A 26,336-nucleotide genomic window follows, 5' to 3' on the forward strand; every position below is an offset into this window, starting at 1 on the left:
GTTAAACCTTGGGAAGAAACACTTACAGGATAGTATAGAAATGTGAGAAGCTCTAGAGATTTGTCTTTGAAAAGATAGCTTTGAGCTGGGTGTGGTGGTACCTGCCTATAATCCCAGTACTTGAGAGGCTGACACAGAAGGATCACAGGTTTGAGGCCAGCCTCAGCAACTTAGCGAAATTCTGTTTCGAAATTAAAAATAAAAAGGGCTGGGGTGTAGCTCAGAGGTAGAATGCCCCTCCCTTCAGTCCTCAGTATCCCCCCAGAAAAAGAGGCAGTATTGACCATACATGGTGGCTTGTGAGAAATGCAGAATCTTAGGCCCCAACTCTAGACCTGTAGAATCAGAACCTGGATTTTAATGAGATTTATCATGTTTATTCGGTATAGTTAGGGAAGCACTGCTTTAGGATTTTTTTTTTTTATTATTGGTGTGGTTGACGCTGGTCTCTGTGAGGTTGCAGCTATAGAATAAGGGCAAGGAGAAGGCACAGAGAAGTCATATATATTTTTTTTAGGACTCAGAAGTGGTGTGCAACCAAAAATGTTTCCAGATATTGCTAATTGTTCCTGGGTGGGAATGGGGCACAATCACTCTCAGAGGGTAGCCAGGGAGAAAGGAGTATCAATGTATAAGAAGTGGTTAGAGAAACAGTGAAGCTCCCTAAAGGAAAATATAAAGGAATGGCCAGAGAACTAGGCAGAAAATCAGTAGAAAATTGTATCATGAAGCTGTGGGAAAAGAATGTTTCAGAAGGAAAGAAACAGCATAGTCTATTAAATAATTAAATACTGGTAATGTGTATTTTGGATTTAGCAACAAGGCATTGATTGATGTTTTTGACAACAATTTTGGTGGAACAGTGAATGAAACTAGAGTCCAGATCAAAGTGAGGTGTAGTGTGAACAAGAGGTGAGAAAGTAGAAACAGTGAGCACTGATTATTTCAAGAAGCTTATCTGTGTGGAGAAACAGAAATAAAGCAGTTGCTAAGAAATAGGATAGTTGCTCAGAGGGAAGGGATTTTTTTTAAAGATGGAGGAAATGTTAACATATTTAAATCTTATTAGGAGGAGCCATGCATTAGTATTTGATCACTATATATTTCATGAATGAATGAAGAATGAATTAGGGAGAGGTTAAAGTCTTGGAAAGAGTGGGATAGAATGGGAGGTGGATTATATCTTAATATTATTATTATTAATTATTATTTTTGGTGATACTGGGATTGAACCCAGTGCCTTGGGCATGCTAGCCCAATACCCTACCACTTAACTAACAACCCCAGCCCTATTTATTTATTTATTTATTTATTTATTACAGGTCTGGAGATGGAACCCAGGGGCACTTAACCTCCAAGCTACAACCTGTGCCCTAATTTTTTTTTATTCTTTATTTTGAAACAGGGTCTCACTAAGTTGTGGAGGGTCTCACTAGGTAGCTGAGGCTGTATGCAAACCACGATCCTCCCTGGTCTCAGCCTCCCAAATGCTGGGATTATAAGCATGTGCCACCATGCCTGGCAGCCCTCATTTTATTTTGAAATAGGGTCTTGCTGAGTTGCCTTGTCTGGTCTTGAACTTGAAATCCTTAGCTTCCTGAGTAGCTGGAATCACAGGCTTGTGCTAGCACAGGCATAAAAATCTTTCTAGCCGGGTGTGATGGCGCACACTTGTAATCCCTGCGCTTGGGAGGCTGAGACAGGAGGATCGCACAGGTTTGAAGCCAGCCTCGGCTACTGATTGAGGCTCTCAGCAACTTAGTGAGACCCTGTTTCCAAATAAAATATAAAAAAGGTCCAGGAGTATAGCCCGTAGGTAGAAAGCCTCTGGGTTCCACCCCCAGTACCACCAAAAAAAAAAAAAAAAAAAAATTTCAACATGAATTAAATTGATCTACTTTTTGATTCACTGAATATTTTATTTCTTAGGTGGGCATAGTTTAAAGTATTTATTTTTGATGTATGAATTAGGTCCGTCGAGATCTTCATGTATCGACTGCTGAATTTACAGACTTGAAACAACAGTTGGAAAGAGACTCATTAGTCCTGAGTTTGCTTAAACAGCTACAAGAGGTTAGTAAATCAGCCTAAATTTTAGTGTTTTGGTGCTGAGAAAGTTTTTTTTTTAATTGTTCTCATTATTCAATGAATATTTCCTGCCTAAACTGTGTTTTTTTTTATGTTTTAAAAATGACTTGAAACAATAGGACATATAAGATAAAATAACCTAATAACTCAGACTTCTATTTTCAGTTTTCTACTGCTATTGAAGAATATAATTGTGCATTAGCAGAGAAGAAGTATATCACTGCTGCTGAGCATCTGGAAGAGGTACTAAATCTTTCTCTGAAACATGACCAGTTAGTTCTATAGTGTATATTTTGTGTTCTCTGTATTCTTTATTATTATACAAGTATGTTCTAATTGCTCTGGGTCCAGATGGAGTATTTAACAAAGATTCCATATCTCTACCAGGCACAGAAATGCTTGAAGTTATTAAAGTCCAGAAAATGCTTTGATTTAAAAATGTTGAAATCTCTCAGTATGGAGCTCACAATACAGAAACAGAACATACTCTATCACCTTGGAGAAGAGTGGCAGAAGTTGATTGTATGGAAGTTCCCACCATCAAAAGGTGCTACTGACCTCAGGTGGACTGCTTTGTTTAATCTGCCTGAACCGTTTTGGCCTCTGAATATATTCTAAATATTTTGTATTGGAAGGAAGAGGAGAAGGTTTCATTTACTAACCTCCTAAGACGTATTTTAAATTCTCACGTTGAATACAACGCTCTGTTAAGATGAACACATCTGAGTCCTTAAAGTGCCCTTACTTTACTTCCCTTACATCCTTCTTTCTGTCCCCTTTGCTAGGAAAGTGAGGACGGGTGATTGGGTGGTTAGGGTTTATTTATGTATTTAATTTGTTCTTTTTGCAGTACTAAGGATTGAACCCAGGGGCATTCTGCCTCCAAGTTACACCCCAGTCTTACTTTTAATTCTTTATTTTGAAACAAGGTCTCAGTAAGTTACAGAGGGCCTCACTAAGTAGGGAGCCAGGAACCTGGGATCCTCTTGTCTCAGCCTCCCAAGTACTAGGATTACAAATGTGCGAAACCACGCACGGCTAGGTGGTTAGGGTTTATATGGTGGGGCCGTAGTAGAGGAGGAGGTAGTAGTTTGAGACCACACTAACTTTCTGCTGCCTTATAGGACATAACTTATCAACAGACCTAATCCCAGCCATGTTTCTTGGCTGGAAAATTTTTTTTTTGGTGGTGGTACTGGGGTTCCTGGAAACCCTTCTACTTCTGGGCTACACTCCAAGACACCTATTTTTTATATTTTTTATTTGGAAACAAGGTCTCTTTAAGTCAGCGCTGCTGGCTTCGAACCTGCCTGATTCTCCTGTCTCCGCCTCCCAAGCGCAGGGATTACAAGTGGGCGCCACCACGCCCGGCTTGGCTGGAAAATTTAAAGAAGCCATTTAGCTAGTCTCTGTCTTGCTGAGGAAAGAAGGGAGAGAGGTCATTGGGCCTATGGGTAGAAAAAGGGGTTTGACTCAATTTTTTTTTTTTAGCTTCTGGGGAAAATTATAGTGACAAAATCATGAGACAGGGTTTATTATATTTGTTTGGTGGTACTGGGGTTTATTCATTTTAAAGATGAAGAAATAAGATTATTGTGGCCCTGGCCTTTGACTTATGCGACTTGACTATCAGCCCCTCTGCTGCTCTGCTGATGTGAGCTCCCTTTGATGAGTAAAACCTCAGGAGGTGTATGTTAAGGACAAGACAGTACACTAGTATATTTTTCAGCATTGGAAATTTAGCGTATTTCAAGGGACCCTCACTCTTCTCCTGCTTCATTTTCTATCCATTTTGTCCTCCAAATTCATTAGGCAAGCATATCAGGTATTTTGAAGAAAGTGATCTAGAAAAACTTGGATTCTAACTTCAAATAGACTAAATTAAGAGAAGATGGTGAGTGTGTTGAACTCATTTTTATAACATGCAGTACCTGTTAAACTTGTTTGTCAGGCTATTCTCTTGGTAAAAAAGAACATACAAGTGGAGGTCTATGAAACTAGGAATTCATTTTTGTTCCTTGCTTTCATTCAGTAATTCAGCATATATTAAGTAAACATTTCTTTTAGGTATATCATCTTTTATATTTGTTTCTTTGGACATACTAAAAAAGTCATTTTCTGTTTTAAAGTGATACCAACAATATGTATGCCTTAATTACTATTTGTTTGCATTAGAATTATATTGTAATGAAACCACATGTTTAGGAATCTCAATAGAGATCGCCTCTGAGAACTAAAAATGGGAACATCTTGTATTTCTGAGGCAGCTAATATTCTATGCCCCCCCTTTTTTATTTTAGATACCAGCAGTTTAGAATCTTGCCTGCAAACAGAACTTCATTTATACACTCAACAATCTGAGAAAGAGAAGACCCCTATGCCACCCATCAGTTCTGTCCTCTTGGCATTTTCTATTCTTGGAGAACTACACACTAAGCTTAAATCATTTGGTAAAGCATGTTGCTTTGTTTGATTTACATGAAATTTCAGAAGCCTCAGAATTAAAAGGATGACAAAAAAGATTATAAAATATTTTCTGGAGATTACTAATGACAATTTGACCTCATGATTCATCAAAGAGAATTCTTGTAAATATCCTTTTTATTAAGGGCTTGTATCTTTTTTCCTTATTTAAAAAAAGCCAGTTCCTGTTTACTTTGTTTTTTAAACCAGAATCAATAGTTTGGAAGACTTTAGTGGGAAAACATGCAGTGCATGACATAATATGTATTTTGATTGTGAGATTGAAAGATACATATATGTCTATATATTTTTTCTTTTTTGTATGCTTACTCTTTAGAAATTACTTCTAGTGATTTTTGATGAGTGTTTATATGATTTTTCAGGTCAAATGCTGCTGAAGTATATCCTTAGGCCTCTCGCATCTTGCCCATCCCTTCATGCTGTGATAGAAAGTCAGCCTAATGTAGTTATGGTTCGTTTTGAATCTCTGATGACTGACTTGGAACATCCATCGCCATCTGATGTTTTTGAAAAGATCCGACTGGTGCTGGAAGTGCTCCAGAAACAGCTTCTAGGTGTGTATCTCCAAAGCAGTGTTTTTGTATTTGAAAGAGTAAATATTGTTTTTTATAGTAAATATTTTAGAGATTCCCATAATGCTAATGAAGGGAGGAACAGAAGTAAATTATGCCATAGGAACAAAGTGGTTGCTTCTCTTATTTCTTGCCTACTTTCATTTCTTCTCTGTACTGTATTGACAAATTGCATCACAAGTGGCACCTCATGTTTTTTGTTTTTCTTTTGTGGCACGGGGGATTGAATCAGGGGCATTCTACTTCTGAGTCACACCTCCAGCCCTATTTTATTTTTTATTTTGAAACAGGGTCTCACTAAGTTGCTGATGGCATTGCTAAGCTGTTGAGGCTGGCTGAGAAATTGAGGTCCTCCTGCCTTTCAAGTACTGGGATTACAGGTATGTACCACCATTGCGAGCTCAGATTTTGTATTTCTAATGTTACTTCAGTTGACTCCTCGGATGTACTTTACTCACTGCACTTAAAGTAATACCCCATTTTGGGAATCGTGTATTAATTGTAGAAAGAGAAATTATCCCAGTGCTATTTTATATATTTTATTCATCTGACATAGACAAACTATGTCTAACATAGGAATAAGTTACAGTTCAGGTTCACCTATTGATTAGATCTTTATTTACACTAGAAATAACTAGTTTCCATGTTGCTTTGTATCAGTCTTTTTTTTTTTTTTTTTTTGGTTTCATATTATTTAAAGTTTCTGGTTTTCTTTTTTTTAATTTAATTTTTGTAAGGCCAGGTGTGGTGGTGCTTGCTTGTAATCCCAGCTTGGGAGGCTGAGACAGGAAGATCTCGCAGGTTCAAAGCCAGCCTCAGCTACTTAGTGAGGCTTTCAGCAACTTAGTGAGTCCCTGTTCCCAAATAAAGTATAAAATAGGTCTGGGAGTTTCTCCCAGAGGTAGAAAGCCTCTGGGTTCTACTTTCAGTACCACCAAAAAAAAAAAAAATAATAATAGTAATTTTTGTGTGTGTGTGGTAATAGGGATGGAACCGAGGGTTGTTCTTTCTCTGAGCTACATCCCTAGTCCTTTTTTTTTTTTTGCGGTACTGGGGATCAAACCCAGGGGTATTCTACCTCCAAGCTACATCCTTAGCCCTTTTTTTTATTCTTTATTTTGAAACAGGATGTCACTAAGTTGCAGAGTGACTCACTGAGTAGCTGAGGCTGGCTGAAAACCTGGCAATCTTGTTTCAGCCTCCTATGTACTGGGATTACAAGTGTGTGCCACCATGCCCATGGACCCCCAGCCCTTTTTATTTTTTATTTTGAAACTAAGTTGTTGAGGCTGGCCTTGAAGCTGTAATCCTCTTGTCTCAGCCTTCCAACTACTGGAATTACAGGTGTGCACTACTATGCCAAGCTACTATTTTATTTTAATACTGTTGTTTTTTAGTATGTTTTATTTACCTCTATTTTACATTTTTTCGTTGTTGATTAGTTCGGTCAGCATTTTTGTTTTGGAGAAAGTGAAAATACTGCTATTGTTTGTAGGTTTTGCTGAGAGTCATATAATGCTTAATTGTATACAAATGATTTATAGGTAAAACAAGGACTTCTTTGTGTAGTGGTTTTTTTTTTTTTTGTGGCACTGGGGATTGAACCCAGGGGTGCTCTACCACTGAGCTATATCTCTAGCCCCATCTCCCCTTTAAAATTTTGAGGAAAGTCCTGCCAAGTTGCCTAGCTGGCCACAACTTGTAGTTCTCCTACCTCAACCTCCCATGTAGCTGGTTACAGACATGTGCCACCACACTGGCTTTGTATAGTTTTTTCTTTTTGTGTGTGTGTGTGTGTGGGCTTTTCTACCTCCAGGCTATACTCCCAGACCTATTTTATATTTTATTTGGAAACAGGGTCTCACTAAGTTGCTGAGAGCCTCACTAAGTAGCTGAGGCTGGCTTTGAACCTATGTGATCCTCCTGTCTCAGCCTCCCAAGCACTGGGATTACAGGTGTGCATCACCACCACGCCCGACTTTTGTATAGTTTTGACAGGAATAGAGAAGGAAAAAAAAGAAAAAACCTTAAGCCTTACGTAAACTGTAGGAGTCCACAGTAGCTTTTTTTTTTTTTTTTTTTTTTTTTTTTTTTGGTCATTGTTGTTCTAGATTCTTTGATTAGGTTAGGGAGAAATACATTTTTAATTTTTATTAAAATTAAACAGAGTTGCGAAAAAAATCCAAGAATTGGACTGAATCCAGATATCTCTGGTGTTTTAATATCCTCTATGTTATTCCATCAGTTGGTCACATAGCCACCCTAGCACCTTTAGTGAGTGGAAACTCATTTCTCCAGCTTGCCTTAGGGCAACTCTTGAGTCCTTGGAAGGTTTTTGTTGTGTTCTTTGAAACTCATACCTCCTATTTATACTAAATACTATTACCAAAATGCTCATTTTGCAAATTTTAATCTTTAGGGTAATTCTTTTAAAAGTTTGTTCAAAATATAGCCAGGCATGGTGGCACAAGCTTGTAATCCTAGTAGTTGGGAGGCTGAGACAGAAGGATTGCAGGTTTAAGGACAGCCTCAGCAAATAGTGAGACTCTCATTAACCTAGTGAGACTTTGTTTCAAAATCAAAAAGATTACATAAGGCTGGGGGTATAGCTCAGAGGTAGAAAATGTCCTTGGTTCAATTCTCCATGCCACAAAAACAAAATATATTTCCCATTACATTCTAGTTTATTGATGCTGTTTTTATTAGTGGAACTATTCAGAACAAGTCTAATTCCTGTTACACATGATAGATTTTCACATTTCAGCTGTTATCCTTTCTATGTCTATCACCAATATGAACACCCTTGAGTGTGTGTGTGTGTGTGTGTGTGTGTGTGTGTGTGTGTGTGTGTATGACGTAGTTTTAAGTTCTGTTTCCATTGTTCTCCTGGTGTTTGCAGGTGGGTTTTCCTAAAGCCTCTCTCCCTGTTTTGCACATGGCCTTCTGGCTGTACTCAAATGGCATTTTCTCAGTGTACTTGCATTGCTAGTATGTCTTCCTTTTCTTATAAGAGTACCAGTCATATTGGATCAGAGCATTACCCTTATGACTTAACTTTATTTATGCCTTTAAAAGCCCTATGTCAGCTGGGCGTGGTGGCGCGTGCTTGTAATCCCCGTGCTTGGAAGGCAGAGACAGGAGGATCGTGCAGGTTTGAAGCCAGCACGCTTAAGAGACCCTGTTTCCAAATAAAAATATATTAAAAAATAGGTCTGGGAGTGTAGCCTGCAGGTGGAAGGGCTTCCATGAACCCCAATACCACCAAAAAAAAAAAAAAAAAAAAGACCTGTGTTCAAATACATTCACATTAGGAGTTAGCACTTCAGTGTAAAAGTTTTGTAGTTTTGTGGAGGTAGAATTTAGTCCTTGGCAAGTGTGTGTGTGTGTGTGTGTGTGTGTCTGCACCAAATTTGGCGCGCACGCACACACACACCTTGTTTGTGCATAATATGAAATTGGGAAAACAAAGTAACACTGCCATTTTATATCTAAGTTTATTTGAATATTTGACAAGCATTTTTTTCAAGAAAATCTTGAAGATAATAGTGCAATAAATCTTGCTAAAACTTGTGCAAGCTGGGCGTGGTGGTGCATGTTTGTAATCCCAGCTTTTGGGAGGCTGAGACAGGAGAATCACAGTTTGTGGTCAGCCTCAGCTACTTAGTGAGGCCTTCTGCAACTCAATGAGACCCTGTTTAAAAATAAAGAATAAAAAAAAAGTAGGGCTGGGTGTGTAGCTTGGAGGTACAGTGCCCCCGAGTTTCACCCCCAGAACTGCAAAAAAAAAAAAAAAAAAGACTGCAGACTCAACTGAGTATTGGCAAAGAACACAAGGTCATTATATTTATTGTCTTTTGTTTATTTCAACAGTTCTATAAACCAGGGATAATTTATAATGTTTGCATGTGTATAAAATGAATGATTTTTAACAACTGTATTACCTTTTTCATATAGCATGTTTTATTTAAAAAAACCCCAAATATTTATCATGCATGCCCCTGGGTTCCAACCCCCAGTATAAACAGATTTACAAATCTGAGCTACGTGTGTTGGCATATGACTGTAATTCCAGTATTTGGGAGGCTGAGACAGGAGGATGGCAGGTTCAAGAATAGCCTCAGCAATTTAGCAAGATATTCAGTAACAGCCAGACCTTGTTTCTATATTAAAAATAAAATAGGGTTGGGGGTTTAGCATGGAGGCCTCTACCATCTTGTACACTATTAAGCTGTATGACAACAATGCTCCAATAAAAAAAGCAAAGAAAATAACTATGACAGATTTTTTAAAATATATTTTTTTTTGTGGGATTGAACCTGGGGTTTCACACATGCTAGGCAAGTACTACCACTGAACTCTATCTCCAACTTCATGGTTATTTTTTTAAACTAGAAGAATTATATCATAATTAAAATAAGTATTTCTTTTTAGATATTTGTTATAATTTATGTAAATGTAATATGTGCTATATGCATAAGATATTCAAATTAATAAGTGGCAGTGTTACATTAGCCCACAGAGAAAAAAGTGATTGGAATGGATCAGTCTGACTGGATTACCCTGACTGGATTACCAGTTACATGGAATACTAGAAAGGTGCCTTGTGTGTTTGACAATGCAATATTAATACCATAGTTGCAGTGAAATATAGTCCTCTCAGAACTTTGAAATTGTGTCCAATAGAAAATATTTTATACTGCTTTCTTTTTTTATTTTTAACATTTTTATTTAAAAAAGAACATATAAAAAAACACATAGAGAGGTACTTGGACTATTCACTCAATTTCCCAGTGTTAATGTCTTGCATAACTAGAGTAATAGGAAATTTATGTAGGTACAGTTCAGAGTGTATTCAGCTCTCACATGCACCTTGTGTGTATGTGTTTTATCATATGTGTAGATTTATGGAAACACTACTACAATCCAGATACATAACTCTTCCATCACCATAAGGCCCTCTTTATAACCACACATTTCTGCTTCCATTTTAGACTTAAATTAATCAAAATTAAAAAGAAAATTAGTTCCTCAGTCACATTAGCCACTTTTTTTTTTTTTTTTTTTGTGCGTGTGTGTTACTGGGTTCGAATCCAGGATCATTCTACCTTTGATCTACATCCCCAGCTTGATTTTATTTTTTATTTTGAAATAGGACCTCTCTAAGTTGCTGCTTCACTAAGATGCTGAGGCTGGCCTTGTACCTCTGATTATCCTATCTTAGCCTTCCAACTATTAGGATTACAGATGTGTGCCTCCACCCCTGGATTACAAAGCTGTGCCTCTACACTTGGCACATTAGCTTGTCAGACATATATTAAGTGCTCAATAGCAAAATAAGGGTGGTGGTTTTTGTATTAGACAATGTAATCCTAGACTTGACACAGTAAGGTATTTGAGTTAATATGGTTACATTCTTCTAAGATTCTTATCTCCTCAAGTCTTTATTGGTGAATCAGAACTACATTGAAAATAGTTGGTCTCTTTTGTGATTCCTCTCCTGCATTGGTTATTTATTTATTTATTTATTGTACTAGGGATTGAACCCAGGAGGCTTCTACCACTGAGCTACACCCCTAGCCCTATTTTTATTTTTTATTTTTTTGTGGTCCTGGGGATGAAACCCAGGGGCATTCTACCTTCAAGCTACACCCACAGCTCTATTTCTTAGTCTTTTTATTTTTTGAAACAGTCTCATTGAGTTGTGAAGGGCCTTGCTAAGGAGCTGAGGCTGTCCGTGAACTGCAATCCTCTGGTCTCAGCCTCCCGAATGCTGGAATTACAAGCGTGCGCCACATTTATTTTTTTTGTGGTACTGGGAATTGAGCCAGAGCCATTCTACCTCCAAGCTACACCCTCAGACCTATTTTATTTCTTCTTTAGAAACAGAGTTTTACTAGTTTTCTGAGAGCCCCACTAAATTGCTGAGGCTTTTCTTGAACCTGAGATCCTCCTCTCTAAGCCTCCCAAGTACTAGGATTATAAGCATACACCACCACAGCTGGCTCTCATCCGTCTTTCAATTTTTACTTTGAAACAGGGTCTCACTAAGTTGCAAAGGCTGGCTTCAAACCTGAGATCCTCCTGTCTCACAGCCTTCCAAGTCCTGGGATTATAGGCGTGCACCAGCACACTTGACTGCATTGGTTTCTAAGTATTATTTAATTGACTAATAGGATATATTAAACATAACATCTTCAGAAATGTGTTTGGAAAAACTACCATGTGATAGACTATAGAGGAGGCAGTCTAATATTCTGTTTGGTAGACTAGATATAATGCTTTAATGAAAGTATTTGTTGATATTTTACTTACAATAAACACAGCCTACGTAGAGACTTTTTAGTTTGTTATTAAAGTGGGATTTTATTCTTAGTTTTGGCTTTGAATGTAGAACTTTTGAGTGCTTATAATCTTGTCAGTGTAACAGATGATTACAATACAGATGGCTTAACACCTTATTGTTATAGAGTATAGGCAGTGGGTTACACAATTCATTTGAGTGGTAAAAAATAAAATAATCTTAGTTGTCATGCATTGTCACAGTTGAGATGACTGTAGAATTATCTGGGCTATGCTCTTTCTCATTATTTTAATTAATTAATTAATTAATTTATTTATTTTTGTGGTACTGGGGTTCTGGAAACCCTTCTACTTCTGGGCTACACTCCCAGACCTATTTTTTTATACTTTTATTTGGAAACAGGGTCTCTTAAGCCAGCACGGCTGGCTTTGAACCTGCACGATCCTCCTGTCTCCACCTCCCAAGTGCAGGGATTATAAGCGTGCGCCACCACGCCTGGCCTTTCTCATTATTTTAAAATGAAAAATTCTAAGCCAGATGTGGTGGTGCACACTTGTAATTCCAGCATTTGGGAGGCTGAGACAGGAGGATCCAGATTCACAGACAGCCTCAAGGTACTTAGTGAGGCGCTTTGCAACTCAGTGAGACTCTATTTCAAAAATAAAGAATAAAAAAAAATAGGGCTGGGGGTGTAGCTCAGAGGTAGAATTCCCTTTGGTTCCATCTCCAGTACCGCAAAAAAAAAAAGAAAAGAAAAGAAAAGAAAAGAACAATTCTAGAAAACTAGGGAGTTTAAGAATATATTAGAACTAAAAATAGTTTCTTTTAAAACTTTTTTTTCTTTAAATTCAGATTTGCCTCTTGACACTGACTTGGAAAAGGAAAAGAAATCTGCCATCATCTTGGCTGAAATGCTTGGTGATATGATCTGGGAGGACTTGTCTGAGTGCCTTATCAAAAACTGTTTGGTTTATTCTATTCCAACAAATAGCAGCAAGCTACAGCAATATGAGGAGGTAAAGAACAGAGATATTACAGAAGGTTTTAGGACTTTTATTTCTGTAAATGTTTTATTATTTTTCCCTGTAAATCTTTTGTTCTTTACTCCATTAAGGAAATTATTAATACAAAATAGAAAAAATCTTTATAACTTTATTTCTGGTGTCTTCACTTTCTTGTGCACGCATGCTCTCTGTCTCTGTGTGTGTGTTTTACTGGACATGAAACTCACAAGAAATCTATCTCTGAGCTATACTCCTTAGCCCTATTATATTTTTTATTTTGAAACAAGACCTTACTAGGTTGATGGTTGCTGGGAGTCTCACTACCTGCTGAGACTGTCCTTTAACTTGCAATCCTCCTGTCTCAGCCTCCAGAGTACTGGGCTTATTACAAACATGTGCCACCATACCCAACTTCTTGTCTCAGCTTTTTGATTGGGGGAATATGTTTTCTTTTCCTTCTTTTTTTTTTTTTTTTTTTTTGTGGTACTGGGGATTGGATCTAGGGACATTCTACCTCTAAGCTACAAACTCAGCCCTATTTTGTTTTCATTTTGAAACAGGGTCTCACTAAGTTGTGGAGGGCCTCACTAAGTTGCTGAGGCTGGTCAGACCTATAATCCTCCTGTCTCAGCCTCCTAAGTACTGAGATTACAGGTATGTGCAACTATGCCCTGCTAGTATGTTTTCTTATTAAATTTATCTTTTTTATTCTTTTATACTTGTATCAGCTATAGTACCTATTGTATGGCACTGTTTTTTCCTTCCTTTTAGTGTCTTCTTAAATGAGCAAATAAGTATATTTATTTTTAAAATTTTCGTACCTTTTAAGTCAGCAATTTCTGTTGAAGATATTCTTCCTAATGAATTTAAGGCTGGAAAAATGTTTATACCTTGTAATTGATGATTTGTTCTAAGACCTAAGTGACCATTTTGATTCTTTTCTTTTTTTTCTTCTTTCTTTTTTTTTTTGTGGTGCTGGGGATTGAACTCAGGGGCATTTTACCTCTGAGCTACACCCCCAGCCCAATTTTTACTTTTGAAACAGGGTTTCACGAAGTTGTAGAGGGCCTCACTAATTAGCTGAGGCTTTTGGTGAACCTGGATCCTCCTGTCTCAGTCTCCCAAGTACTGGGATTGCAAGCATGCACCACAATGCCCAGCTTCTTGTTCTTTTCTATGTACTGGATTTGAAATTTTAACATTGAAATGAAATATATATGTACATTTAACATTGGAATGAATATGTGAAATACATTCTTTGTGTCCATAGGTTTTGTAGCCTTGAATTCAACTGACTGCAGATTGAAAGTATTTGGGAAAAAAATTTCCATCTCTAGGAAATATGTGAAGACTTCTCATTATTCTCTAAACAATATAATATAACAGCTATTTACATAGCATTTATATTGTATTGAGTGTTACAAATAATCTAGGAATGATTTAAAGTTTATATATGTAGTGCCTTGATTAAATGGAAATACTGTACCTCTTTAATATAAGGGACTTGATCATCTGTGAATTTTACTCTTTGGAACAAGTCCTCCACAAATACTGAGGAATGACAGTATATAATTCTTTTTCTTTTCATGTTTTTCTTAGATCATACAATCCACTGAAGAGTTTGAAAATGCCCTGAAAGAGATGAGGTTTCTAAAAGGAGATACTACTGATTTATTGAAATATGCTCGTAATATCAATTCTCATTTTGCTAACAAGAAGTGCCAGGATGTAATTGTGGCGGCCAGAAACTTAATGACCTCTGAAATTCACAACACTGTGAAGGTACTAGGGTTATACTACTACTACATTGTATTTAGGAAGCAGTTTATTTTAATTTTTTTGGTGGTACTGGGGTTCCTGGAAGCCCTTCTACCTCCGGGCTACACTCCCAGACCCATTTTATTTTTTGGAAACAGGGTCACTTATGTCAGCACAGCTGGCTTCTAACCTGCGCGATCCTCCTGTCTCCGCCTCCCAAGTACGGGGATTACAAGCGTGCGCCACCACGCCCGGCAGAAGCAGTTTATTTTTGAGATACATGTGATCAAGTGGAAGAGAGTATGACAGTTGCTAAGCTCACAGAGGCAAGATATTAATCTGAGTATTAGTTTTATTCTCTTTAAAGTGGTCTTAATATCTATTTTTTTAATTGGGTATTTAGACATCAAGATAATGAGTTTGAAAGTGTTATATACATTGAAATGTTTGCATAAATGAAATTAAGTGAATTATTTTCATCTTTATGAATTCATGTTTTAGTACACAATTTTGTGTATACTTGGATCATCTAGAGATTGTACTATTACAAAAAAGATCACTTCTTAAACTAAGACTAGTTTGGAGATAAAATATTAACTAAGTAAAATGAAGGGGTATAAATGAATAATTGCAAGGACAATGGACCCATCAATTTACATTAAGGCTAATTTATTTCTTTTGATCTTAGATAATTCTGTGCAGCTTTTGGTGTAATTGTATTTTATTTTATGTTTTTGTTATTTTTGGTACTGAGGAGTGAACATAGAGGCATTTGACCTTTGAGCTACACCCTCAGCTCTTTATATTTTTTATTGTGAAATAGGGTCTCCCTGAATTGCTAAGGCTGGCCTCAAACTGCAGTCCTCTCATCTCACAGCTTTCCACATACTGGGATCACAGGGGTGTGTGCCACCATGCTTGGTTTGGTTTATTTTTATATCATATATATAAAATATTTGGTAAATGCAGGGTATTAGATTGAAGTAAAAATAGACTAAGCCTGTCATTTAGTAGATAATTCTTGGCCTGAGAGATTCTCATTTTTCTGCTATTACAAGGAGACTGGGCTTTTTCTTTTTCTTTTTCTTCATGGTGCTAGGGATTGAGCCCAGTGACATTCTGCCTCTGAGGTTTACCCCCTAGCCCTTTTTTATTTTGAAACAGGGCCTCACTAAGTTGCTGAGACTGTCCTTGAACCTGCTGTGATCCCATTTTCTCAGTCTTTCAGGTACTGGGATTACAGGTGTACACCACCATACCCAACTTGTAAACAGTATTATTACAGAAGTACTCTGTGACTGACTAATTTTCTTTTTTTTTTTTTTTTTTTTTTAGGTGTAATGGGGAATGAGCACAGTGGGGCTCTATTACTGAGCTACATTTTCACCTCCTCTTTTTTTTCTTTTTGAGACAGGGTCTCATAAAGTTGCCCAGGCTGGCCTCAAATTTTCTTACTCAAATAGTTCTGACATTCTAAAAAACTGCATTTTTCCTGAGTACTCAAATCCTGATAATGTAGCTTCTTCTAGGTCAGCATTTCTCATAGTACTGTTGACATTTTGGGCCAGATAGTTCTTTACTCTGGAGGGCTATCCTGTGGATATTTAGCAGCATCCCTGATTTCTGTCCTCAAGTGGTTGGATGTTGGTAGCACCTTTCCCAGCTGTGATAAACAAAAATTACTTTTCATTGCCAAAATTATTCTGGTTGAGAATTACTGCTCTAGATTCTGACCTGGTTCTTTATCTTGGCATTTGGGCCCTGGAATGTGATCTACTCAACTTTTTTTGTGTGTGTGGTACTGGGCGCGGAACCCAGGGGCTTTCTACCTCCGAGCTACACTCCCAGACCTTTTTTATATTTAATTTGGAAACAGGGTCTCACTAAGTTGCTGAGAGCCTCACTAAGAAGCTGAGAGTGGCTTTGATTCTTCACACTCCTCCTGTCTCAGCCTCCCAAGCACTGGGATTACAAGCGTGCTCACCATGCTTGGTTCCTCAACTGTTTTTTGTTTGTTTGTTGAGGTTTTTTTTGGTACTGGGGATTGAATCCAGAGGCATTCTACCATCAAGCTATATCCCCAGCCTGATTTTATTTCTTATTTGGAAACAGGTTCTCACTAGATTGCTAAGAGACTTGCTAAATTATAAGGCCTGGCTTTGAACCTAAAATTATCCTGTTCTGTTCTCCCAAGTACTGTGATTATAAGTGTGCACCATCAAACCTGGCTGAACTGTGAAACTTTGAAAAGCTTCTCTTTCCTTTTATAAAAACGATCCCAACTTAATTACCTTTCATAGTCTTCATCTTAATTCTAAAATACTCCCCTACATGTACTCACTATTTTCCCAAAAGGTATATAAATTTGTGGGATTTTATTGATTATTTTTACATTGTTTCTCTATAACAATCTAGTAAAGGCACTACTAGATTGTTTAAATATCAAACTAAAAGTTTCTTCTTTCTTTTTGGCACTGGGGATAAAACCAGGGATGTTGTACCTTGAATCCAAACCCCAGTTCTTTTTACTTACTTTGAAACAAGGTTTCACTAAATTGTGGAGAGTCTCCCTAAGTTGCTGTGGCTGGCCTCAAACCTTCAACCCTCCTGTCTCAGCCTCTCAACTATTAGTGCAACACCATGCCCAGCTCAAATTAATAATTTCTTTGTGTGTGTGTGGTATTGGAGGTTGACCCATGGGCATTCTATTTCCGAGCTGTACCCCCCAGTCCTTTTTTTTTTTTGAAACAGGATCTCACTAAATTGTGGAGGGCCTTACTAGTTAGCTGAGACTGGCTTTAAGCCTGCGATCCTCCTCTCTCAGCCTTGCCAGTACTGGGATTACAAGTGGGGGTTACCATGCCCGAGCTTGGATCCCATAATTAGTTTGAGATGACTGTTGTTAAAGAGGTTTTATAACACTCTAAATTCCTTAGTTTAGATAGCAAGATATTTGCTTTATATTTCACATCAAAGTACACAATAACACCATAATGATTTAAAACCTCAAAGGAGATAGCCAAAGGGCTGAAGCCCTGTAATATGTCCAGTCACGCATGAATTCATGAGCTCTGCCACTAGCACAGCATCACAGAAAATGGAGAAATTATTCAGAGTAGTTAGTGAACACTAGCTCTTTAATAAACATAGCTCATACATCTAAAAATTGGGTTAGTTTCCCCAAAAGATAACTTTCATTTTTAGCTCTAATGCTCAAAGAGCAGCTTTTTAATGTAACAAATGATTTCAGTATGTGAGTCATAGATTTCTCTTATGAGAAAAACAGTAAACAAAATACAAACTAAACAATATCCCAGAGGTAATAAAATCTCATTTTGCTAAAGCATATACAAATTAAGGCTTTGCCATGGTACATAACAAGTTTGAAATTATGTTGCAATATTTCTAACAAATCAATAGCACATAAAATTTTAAGCAATTAGTTAAAGAATTGGTAGTGGGGTCCAGTTTAAACGAGTAAATATTATGCACCCTTACATTCAACTTAATACACTTAGCTGCTTGCTCTAAGGAGGGTAACTATTTCCTTTCTCATATGCCACTCATAATGTTAAAAATTGAAACCAGTCAGGTGACAGGGTGGTATAGCATTTAGCTCCCAATAAAGAAGTTTTATAGTTTTAGTTTAGAGTTTTCAACTAGAACAAGACCCAAACAGAAAGTTTCCTGTTTGCTTTGTTTTTGTGGCTTTTATGCCCTTTGACTTTTTCTTTGCAGCACTGGATATTGAACCCAGGACCTTGTATATGCTAGGCAAGCATTCTACTACTGCTCTGTACCTCTAGGTGCCCTGTAGCTTTTTTGTGTTGGCTAAGTACAATTTCTGATAAACACAACCACTTGACAAATTATTTTCTGTGTGTGTGTGTGTGTGTGTGTGTGTGTATGTGTGTGTGTTTGTGTGTGTGAGAGAGAGTGGGTACTGGAGCTTGAACCTAGGGTATTCTACCTCTGAACTATACCCCCAGCCCTTTTTATTTTTTATTTTGCACAGGTTCTTGCTAAATTGCTAGGGCTGGCCTTGAACCTGCTATCTTCTTGTCTCAGCCTCTCAAGTACTGGGATTACAGGTGCACACCATTGTGCCCTGCCTGCTTGAATAAATTATTTAAACATTGATATTTTTACTAAAGGTTGAGATTGGCAGAGTGTTTCTACTAATTTATGTCTTAAATAATATATCTTTCCAACAGTAGAGGAAAAAGTAAAAGACAAAGACTAATATGACCTCATAAAGAAAGGTAAAATATTCATAAAGCAGTATATTCATTTATGAAGCTATTTTTACAGTTGAGCTGAGAGATACCATATTAGATCTTACTTTCTTCCATCCTAGTCCTTTGCCCTCCTCATGAAACGACTTTTTTGAATCATATATTCTGAGCCCACTATTTTTCAGATAATTGTGAGCATTTTTTCAATTACCCCTATAATTATATTTTTTATCAGTATTCTAATCTTAGCCATAATTTTTGACTGACATTTGTATTCTCATTTAAACTTTATAATAGCCTCCTAAAGTAGATATTATTATACCATTTTATGGATCAGAAACCAAGTCTGCTGACTTACATATTTTTATTAGACTTGGAAGTTTTCTATCAGAAATTTTCCATAGAGCTCCACTTATATGCAGAGCAGAGCTGCTATTCTTGAAGTAGGGAGCCTGCTGCTTCTGCCTGCTTAATCTTTCTCTCTCTTTAACTCCTGAAGCGTCTTTGCGAAGCAACGTTTGAAAGTCATTATTAGTATAGTTTATTCATTTTATATTGAGGAAATTGAGATCCAAAGAGGTTAAATGACTTAAAAGTTAAAAATATCACTGTTTCCAGCCTTGCAACCTAATGTTCTTACATTTATTCTCAGTCAAATCTGGGAGTTCTTTCTCTTTCTATGTAAGTGTTAGAAAAAATTTTAGTTTGAATTTTTTTTATGGTACTCGAGATCAAACTTGGGGGCATTTTACGTCCAACCTGTACCCCCAGCCCTTTCTCTTTGTTCTTTGAAACAGGGTCTTGCTAGGTTGATGAAAATCTTGCTATGTTGCTAAGGCTGTCCTGGAATCTGTGATTCTCCTGTTTCAGCCCCCAAGTACTGGGATTATAGGTGTATAGGTGTACAGCACCACACTTGGCTTGAATTAGATTTTTTTTCTTTGCCGTGCCCTGCCCTTGTGGTACTGGAGATTGAACCCAGGGGCATTTACTTCTGAGCTACATCATCAGCCTTTTTTAATCTTTGTTTTTGAAACAGCATTTTGCTAGGTTGTTCAGAGTCTTGCTATGTTGCTAAGGCTGGCCTCAAAACTGAGATTCTCCTATCTCAGCCACCCAAGCACTGAGATTATTGGTATGTGCCACCACACCTGGCTGACTTAGTTTTTCTTTGACTGAGTTAATATATATGCCTGGTGTGAAAGAATTTGTTTTAATAACCTGGTTAGTGGAACACAAAATTATCCTGGTCCTAATAATTAGTAGTCTAATCTCTCATCTAAAACAGGTGAGTTTTAAAAAATTAATTTATTGTGGTAGTAATAATTGAACCTAGGGGGTGTTCTACCACTGAGTTATACCCCAAGCCCTTTTTTTATTTATTTTGAGACAGCCTCTCAAAATTGCTGAGGCTGGCTTTGAACTTGGAATCCTTCCATCTCAGCCTCCTAGATATTGGGATTACAGGTGTGAGCCACTGCACCCAGCGAGAAAGATAATTTTTTAAGGTCTTTTCTCCTCCATCCCTTCTTCAGCCTCTGAATAACTAGGACTCTAAGAGTGAGCTACTGTGCCCAGCTTTGAAGGTCTTTTCATTTACCTGAAATCTTGGGTCAGTTGCACAGCTTTGATTTTTCTACCAAGATTGAGTGCTTGGAAGAATTTCATAGGAAAAGGGAGTGCTTATTTCTTATGACATGCTGTCATCCCAGACTGAAGAGTCATTAAAATAATGTCATTATCTACTCAGTCTTTTAATTACTTTGTAGTGCCTCAGCTTTATCATTGTGAAAGCAAGCCATATCATAGTCGTTGCTGAGTGTGCTTGTATTTGAATTATTCTGAAAACAATGCATTTTCTGTTTTTGTGTTTGAATCTTAGATTACTCCTGATTCTAAGATAAGTGTGCCAGATTTACCCAGTCCTGATGGGGACAACAAGCTAGAAGTACAGAAAGTGTCCAAAACTCAGGATAATGAAGCAGTGAATTTAGAACCTGAAAATACATTGGACCAACATTCCTTTTCTTTGCCCACATGCCGCATCAGTGAATCTGTGAAGAAATTAATGGAACTGGCCTATCAGACTTTACTAGAGGCAACAACCAGTAGTGATCAATGGTATGAATTCTGACTTGTCTGAAAATAGCAATAACTTGGTTAAATGCATATCTGAATAGACTTTTATTAAAAAATAGCTGGGTTTTCTTACCCTATTTTTTTTTTCTATAGAAAGACAGTATAACACACATACATTGCTCTCTAACTTATTTACAATAACATGGATGTTAGAGCAAGGTATAAGAAATGGATGTATGTATATAGATGGACATATGGGTTTGTTGGACTTTTAAAAATTCTTAATCACAGCCAGGCGTGGTGGCGCACGCTTGTAATCCCCGCGCTTGGAAGGCTGAGACAGGAGGATCGCACAGGTTCGAAACCAGTCTCAGCTACTTAGTGAGGCTCTCAGCAACTTAGTGAGACCCTGTTTCCAAATAAAATATAAAATGGGTCTGGGAGTATAGCCCAGAAGTAGAAAGCCTCTGGGTTCCACCCCCAGTACCACACACACATAAAAATCTTAATCACTGTTTAAGAAAGCACTCTTGAATTTTTGTTTAATTATTTTATGATAAAACTAATGATATTACATGAGAATGTACATGCAAAGAACTTAGAATGCTACCTAGAAATGATTAGTACTCAAATGTTGATTATTATTGGTGGTGGTAGTAATAGTAGTTGTACCATCTGCTCCAGCCTGCTCCTGTAGCTTTTTACCTTTTGAAATAAGTGTAAATAAATAGAAGTCTACATTTAAATGGTTTATTTTTAAAGCTTAGTAATTTGTTAGACAACCAAAGGTAGATGGAAAAGAATGAAATACATTACAGGTCTGGCTTCACTCTCTCAAGGTAACTTGTAATCCACATTGTGTTCAGAGTATGTCAAACTCTTCCACATCTCATACATAATCTCTTTTTGCTTGATAAGTTCCTTTTCTACTCCTAGATTAAATTGAGAAGAAATAATAGACAGTTGCCTGAATTGATCATAGAACAGGTTTACAAAGCTAATTTAGCTTGAATCTGTGTTTACTAGTTTTTAGTTCTTAGTAGAAAACAGTTTTAGTCAGGGCTAGACTTAATCATACTACAGTTTTTTTTTTTTTTTTTTTTTTTTTGCGGTACTGGAGATGGAACCAAAGGGAATTCTACCTCTGAGCTACACCCCCAGCCCTATTTTTTATTCTTTATTTTGAAACTAGAGTCTCACTAAGTTTCAGAGGGCCTCACTAAGTAGCTGAGGCTGGCCGGCCACGAACCCGGATCGTCCTGTCTCAGCCTCCTAAATGCTGGGATTATAAGCGTGCACCACCACGACTGGCTAGATCTGCAGTTTTTGTTTTTTGTTTTGTTGTTGTTTTTGGTGGTACTGGGATTCCTGGAAGCCCTTCTACCTCCAGGCTACACTCCCAGACCTATTTTTTATTTTTGGAAACAGAGTCTCTTAAGCCAGCGCGGCTGGCTTCGAACCTGTGTGATCCTCCTGTCTCCACCTCCCAAGCGCGGGGATTATAAGCGTGCGTCACCACGCCCGGCTAGCAGTTTTTATCTTTACATGTAAACAAACTATTTTGCAGTAAAACAAAGTATTATACATTTCTTCCACGGCTTTAGTGAATCATTATATTCATGGTCCAAGCAATTTTAATCATGAGTAGGAAGAAAAATACATACTTCCTTATAAGGACATATATATTTCTTTGGCAAAATAAATATAGGAATAATTATTTCTTCACCGAGCATTGTCCTGAAATAGACCAGAGGTTTGAGATTCAAAGCAATATTTTTAAAAATTTCAGAGAAAAAAAAAACAAAACATTACTTTTGTATAGTGAATATTTATAGACATTTATTCCACTAAAAAAAGATGGTTTTTAACAGGACAGACAAAACCACAACTATAGAACCTTTCTACCTACAGTATCAAAACCTCAGACAGCAATGAATTCAGCAAAAGCAAAATGATTTAACTCAATCAGCTGTCATGGTAATTAGTAGCAGCAGTGTTTTGGAGTAGAGCAGTTATGACATATTTTTCTAGACACCATGGAATTTCTCTGAGTTATTCAAGGTACATTGGTTAGGATACTTTTTTTGTATAGCTAAGTGACAGCAAATCTTGTATTTGCTCTTTTTAAGTGCATTTTAATATTTTTAGGCATTTTAAGACCAGAGCTAAAGGGCAAAAAAATCTTGAGGGCTAAATTCTGTCTTAGAAAATGTTGATTTATCTCCTTGCATTGGGGAAGAAGGAGAAAAGGTGAAAGCTGAAAGTCAGATTGATTCTAAAAGAACCGAGAGAGTGCCTTTATTGATACCTTGCCCTTTGCAGAGTGCATCAGTGAGTAGGTGACATTTGCTTGTGGCTTAGCTCCATTTGTTACTAAGAGGGTACTCTGGGTATAACAGAACACAAATTGATAAATGGAAAAGAGGCTTTGGGGTCGAATGCTGCTGGTCTAAAATTATTAATGGATCCATGTTTCTAGAACTGTGATTTAGTTAGTAAATACTGGTTAAGGGTATATTTCCATCTAGGTTAATGCTCTTTTTCAGTAGTGACCAAAGCAGGTTTTCACTACAACTGTAGGTTTAATTGATTGCCCTCAATAGAGGTGCACTTAGTTTGATTTTTTTCACATTACATTGTTTAAGTGTTTCTCTTAAATCTTTATTGTTCTTTTAGTGCTGTCCAGCTTTTCTACTCAGTGAGGAATATCTTCCATTTATTTCATGATGTTGTGCCAACATATCACAAGTATGTACCAGTCTCATTTCTGTATAGTAATTGTATGTCTAAAATATTTTTTAAGGTAAAACCAGCCATTTTCATCAAAGATATTTGGTGCAAAAGGTGCAATAGAGTGCAATAATAAACTATTTTAAAACATTTTAAAGGACTCAGAGATGTACTATTATATTACTAAGGGTATAATAAGCTGGGCACTGTGGTGCTTGCCTGTAATCCCAATGCCTGGGAGGTTGACACAGAGGATTGCAGATTTGAGGACAGCCTCAGCCACTTAGCGAGACTCTGTTTTAAAATAAAATAATAGGGCTGTGGGTGTAGCTCAGAGGTACAGTGTCCCTGGGTTTGATCCCTATTGTGAAGAAAAAAAAAAGTACAAAATCCTGTATAATGTAAAGTATAAAAATCTTGCAGTATAGTGAGTAACAAAGATCTACAAATGTGCCTCACAGTGTCCAACTCAGTTCAGATTTGTTTTTTCTTTTTTTTCTTTTTTAGTACTTGGGATAAAACCCAGGGCATTCTACCTCTGAGCTATACCCCTAGCCCTACTTTTTATTCTTTATTTTGAAACAGGGTCTCATGAGTTACAAAGGGCCTCACTAAGTAGCTGAGGCTGTCCGTGAACCCCGATCCTCTCATCTAAGCCTCCCAAATGCTGGGATTACAAGCGTGTGCCACCATACCCGGCTTTGTGCTGGACCAATGGTTCACCAACTTTAGTATGTATCAGAATCATCTGAGAGCCTTTTTATTTTTTTGTGGTACTGGGGGTGGAACCTAGGGGCCTTCTACCTCCGGGATATCCCCCCAGCCCTATTTTATTTTTTATTTGGAAACAGAGTCTCGCTAAACTGTTGAGGCTGTCCTTGAACCTGTGGTTCTCATGTCTCAGCCTCCCAAGTACTGGGATTACAAGCATGTACCACCATACCCAGCTCTTGAGAGCCTTTTAAAATACAGATACCAAGCCAGGCGTGGTGGCGCAAGCTTGTAATCCCAGCATTCGGGAGGCTGAGACTGGAGGATCATGGTTCGTAGACAGCCTCAGCTATACTTAGTGAGGCCCTCCGCAACTCAGTGAGACCCGGTTTCAAAATAAAGAATAAAAAATAGGGCAGGAGGTGTAGCTCGGAGATCGGATGCCCCTGGGTTCCACCCCCCAGACCTGCAAAAAAATAAAAAATAAAATAAAATACAGATACCTTAAACTGGATCCCATGTCCAAGATTCAGTAGGTTGGAATTTGGATTTGGGACGCCACCTGAATTTTCAGCAAATTTTGAGGAAATGCTGATCTTATTTGTCAGGGGACCACACTTTGAGAACCACTTTCTTAGATTATAGTCTCTGCTTTGGCAGTATTTTAGAATCACTTATAAAACTTTAAATATATACATTTTAGCCAAGGTCCTCTTTCTAGAACTTTTTATGTATAAGTCTGGTGTAAGACCAGGCATTTGTGTTCTTTTTATATCTTTTTTTGGTGCTGGGTATTGAACCCAGGGGCATTCTATCTCAGAAGCTACAACTCACCCACCCCGTCAACTTTTTTTTTCTTTTTTTAAACAGGGTCTTGCTAAATTATTGAAGCTGCCTCAAAACTATGATCCGCTTATCTCAGCCTCCCAAATATTGGTATTAAAGGCCCACAAATGATTCTGGTGGATAGCCTGGAATAAGAATGGCTATCTCACGTTTTTGGTTTCTGGCTTATGTATCCTAAGCCTGACATTCAGTCAGCAAACTAATATGTGTTCATTGAATGATCCTAGTGGATATATAGCTTCTGCTGTCTGCTATGTAAGACAAGCTTTCTTCCCAGCTTGGACAAGATAGAGTAATATGTGTGGAAGAATTAAAGCAATGGTTTTTAATCCTGAATGAAAAGTAAAATCATACGGGGAGATTTTTATTTATTTATTTTTTTGTGGTACTGGGGGTAAAACCCAGGGGCTTTCTACTTCTGAGCTATACTCGTAGAGCTATTTTATATTTTATGTGGAAACAGGGTCTCACAAAGTTGCTGAGAGCTTCACTAAGTAGCTAAGGCTGGCTTTGAACATGTGCAATCCTCCTGTCTCAGCCTCTCAAGCTCTGGGATTGCAAGTGTGCAGCACCATGCCCGGCTATATGGGGAGATTTTTTTTTTTTTTTTTTTTTTTGGTGGAACTGGGGTTCCTGGAAGCCCTTCTACCTCCGGGCTACACTCCCAGACCTATTTTTACATTTTTATATTTGGAAACAGGGTCTCCTAAGCCAACGCGCGCGGCTGGCTTCGAACCTGCGCGATCCTCCTGTCTCTGCCTCCCAAGCGCGGGGATTACAAGCGTGCGCCACCACGCCCGGCTTATATGGGGAGATTTTTAAAAAGTCTAATTACCTTGGATTCATTCTCAGAGATTGTGATTTAATTTATTTGGGGTAAAGTTTAAACATCTTTGTATTTTAAAATTTCCCATGTAACTCTAATCTATAGTCAGCTTTGAAAACTAGTGAATTAGAAAATAGTTAAGTGCACTGGGCGTGGTGGCGCACGCTTGTAATCCCCACGCTTGGGAGGCAGAGACAGAGGATCGCGCAAGTTCGAAGCCAGCCTTGCTGGTTTAAGAGACTCTGTTTCCAAATAAAAATATAAAATAGGTCTGGGAGTGTAGCCCAGAGGTAGAAGGGTTTCCAAGAACCCCAGTACCACCAGAAAGAAAGAAAGAAAGAAAGAAAGAAAGAAAGAAAGAAAGAAAGAAAGAAAGAATAGTTAAATGCTTCATAATGTATATGAACTATGAGTTTGGAGAAAGGAGCTATCATACTGTATTTCCAGGGCATTATGCACAGTTCTTACAGGTTTCCAGTTAAAGGGTTGATATTGGTAAGCGTTTTGATTCTGTTGGTCTTCTTGCTTGTTAATCACCGGATAGTTTTATAAGATAAGGTCATATTCAGGCAGAACAACCTGACTTGGGATAGGAGTGATAGGATTACATCTTGTAATGTATAGCTTGACAAGGTGTACAGTTATTAAAGTCTAGAGATGTGACACACTGGAGCAGCAGGGACTTTATCAACTTTGACTTCA

The 26,336-nt window shown here is 37.6% G+C and overlaps 1 protein-coding gene across 1 annotated transcript in view; it reads left to right on the forward strand.

Annotated features, from left to right (window-relative positions):
• ZW10 (zw10 kinetochore protein) overlaps positions 1-26,336 on the forward strand; it is a gene marked incomplete at both ends in the record, with an annotated part of 39,042 nt that overhangs the window by 4,776 nt on the left and 7,930 nt on the right. The window contains 9 exons of the mRNA XM_080719701.1: positions 1,972-2,073; positions 2,254-2,331; positions 2,476-2,635; positions 4,389-4,538; positions 4,935-5,126; positions 12,298-12,461; positions 14,049-14,231; positions 20,325-20,563; positions 23,198-23,269. Of these exons, the coding sequence (XP_080575827.1) occupies positions 1,972-2,073; positions 2,254-2,331; positions 2,476-2,635; positions 4,389-4,538; positions 4,935-5,126; positions 12,298-12,461; positions 14,049-14,231; positions 20,325-20,563; positions 23,198-23,269 (1,340 nt within the window). The remainder of the gene's footprint in view (positions 1-1,971; positions 2,074-2,253; positions 2,332-2,475; positions 2,636-4,388; positions 4,539-4,934; positions 5,127-12,297; positions 12,462-14,048; positions 14,232-20,324; positions 20,564-23,197; positions 23,270-26,336) is intronic.

This window comes from Muscardinus avellanarius (genome assembly GCF_963383645.1).
Source record: "Muscardinus avellanarius genome assembly, chromosome: 1".
Lineage (NCBI taxonomy): Eukaryota > Metazoa > Chordata > Mammalia > Rodentia > Gliridae > Muscardinus > Muscardinus avellanarius.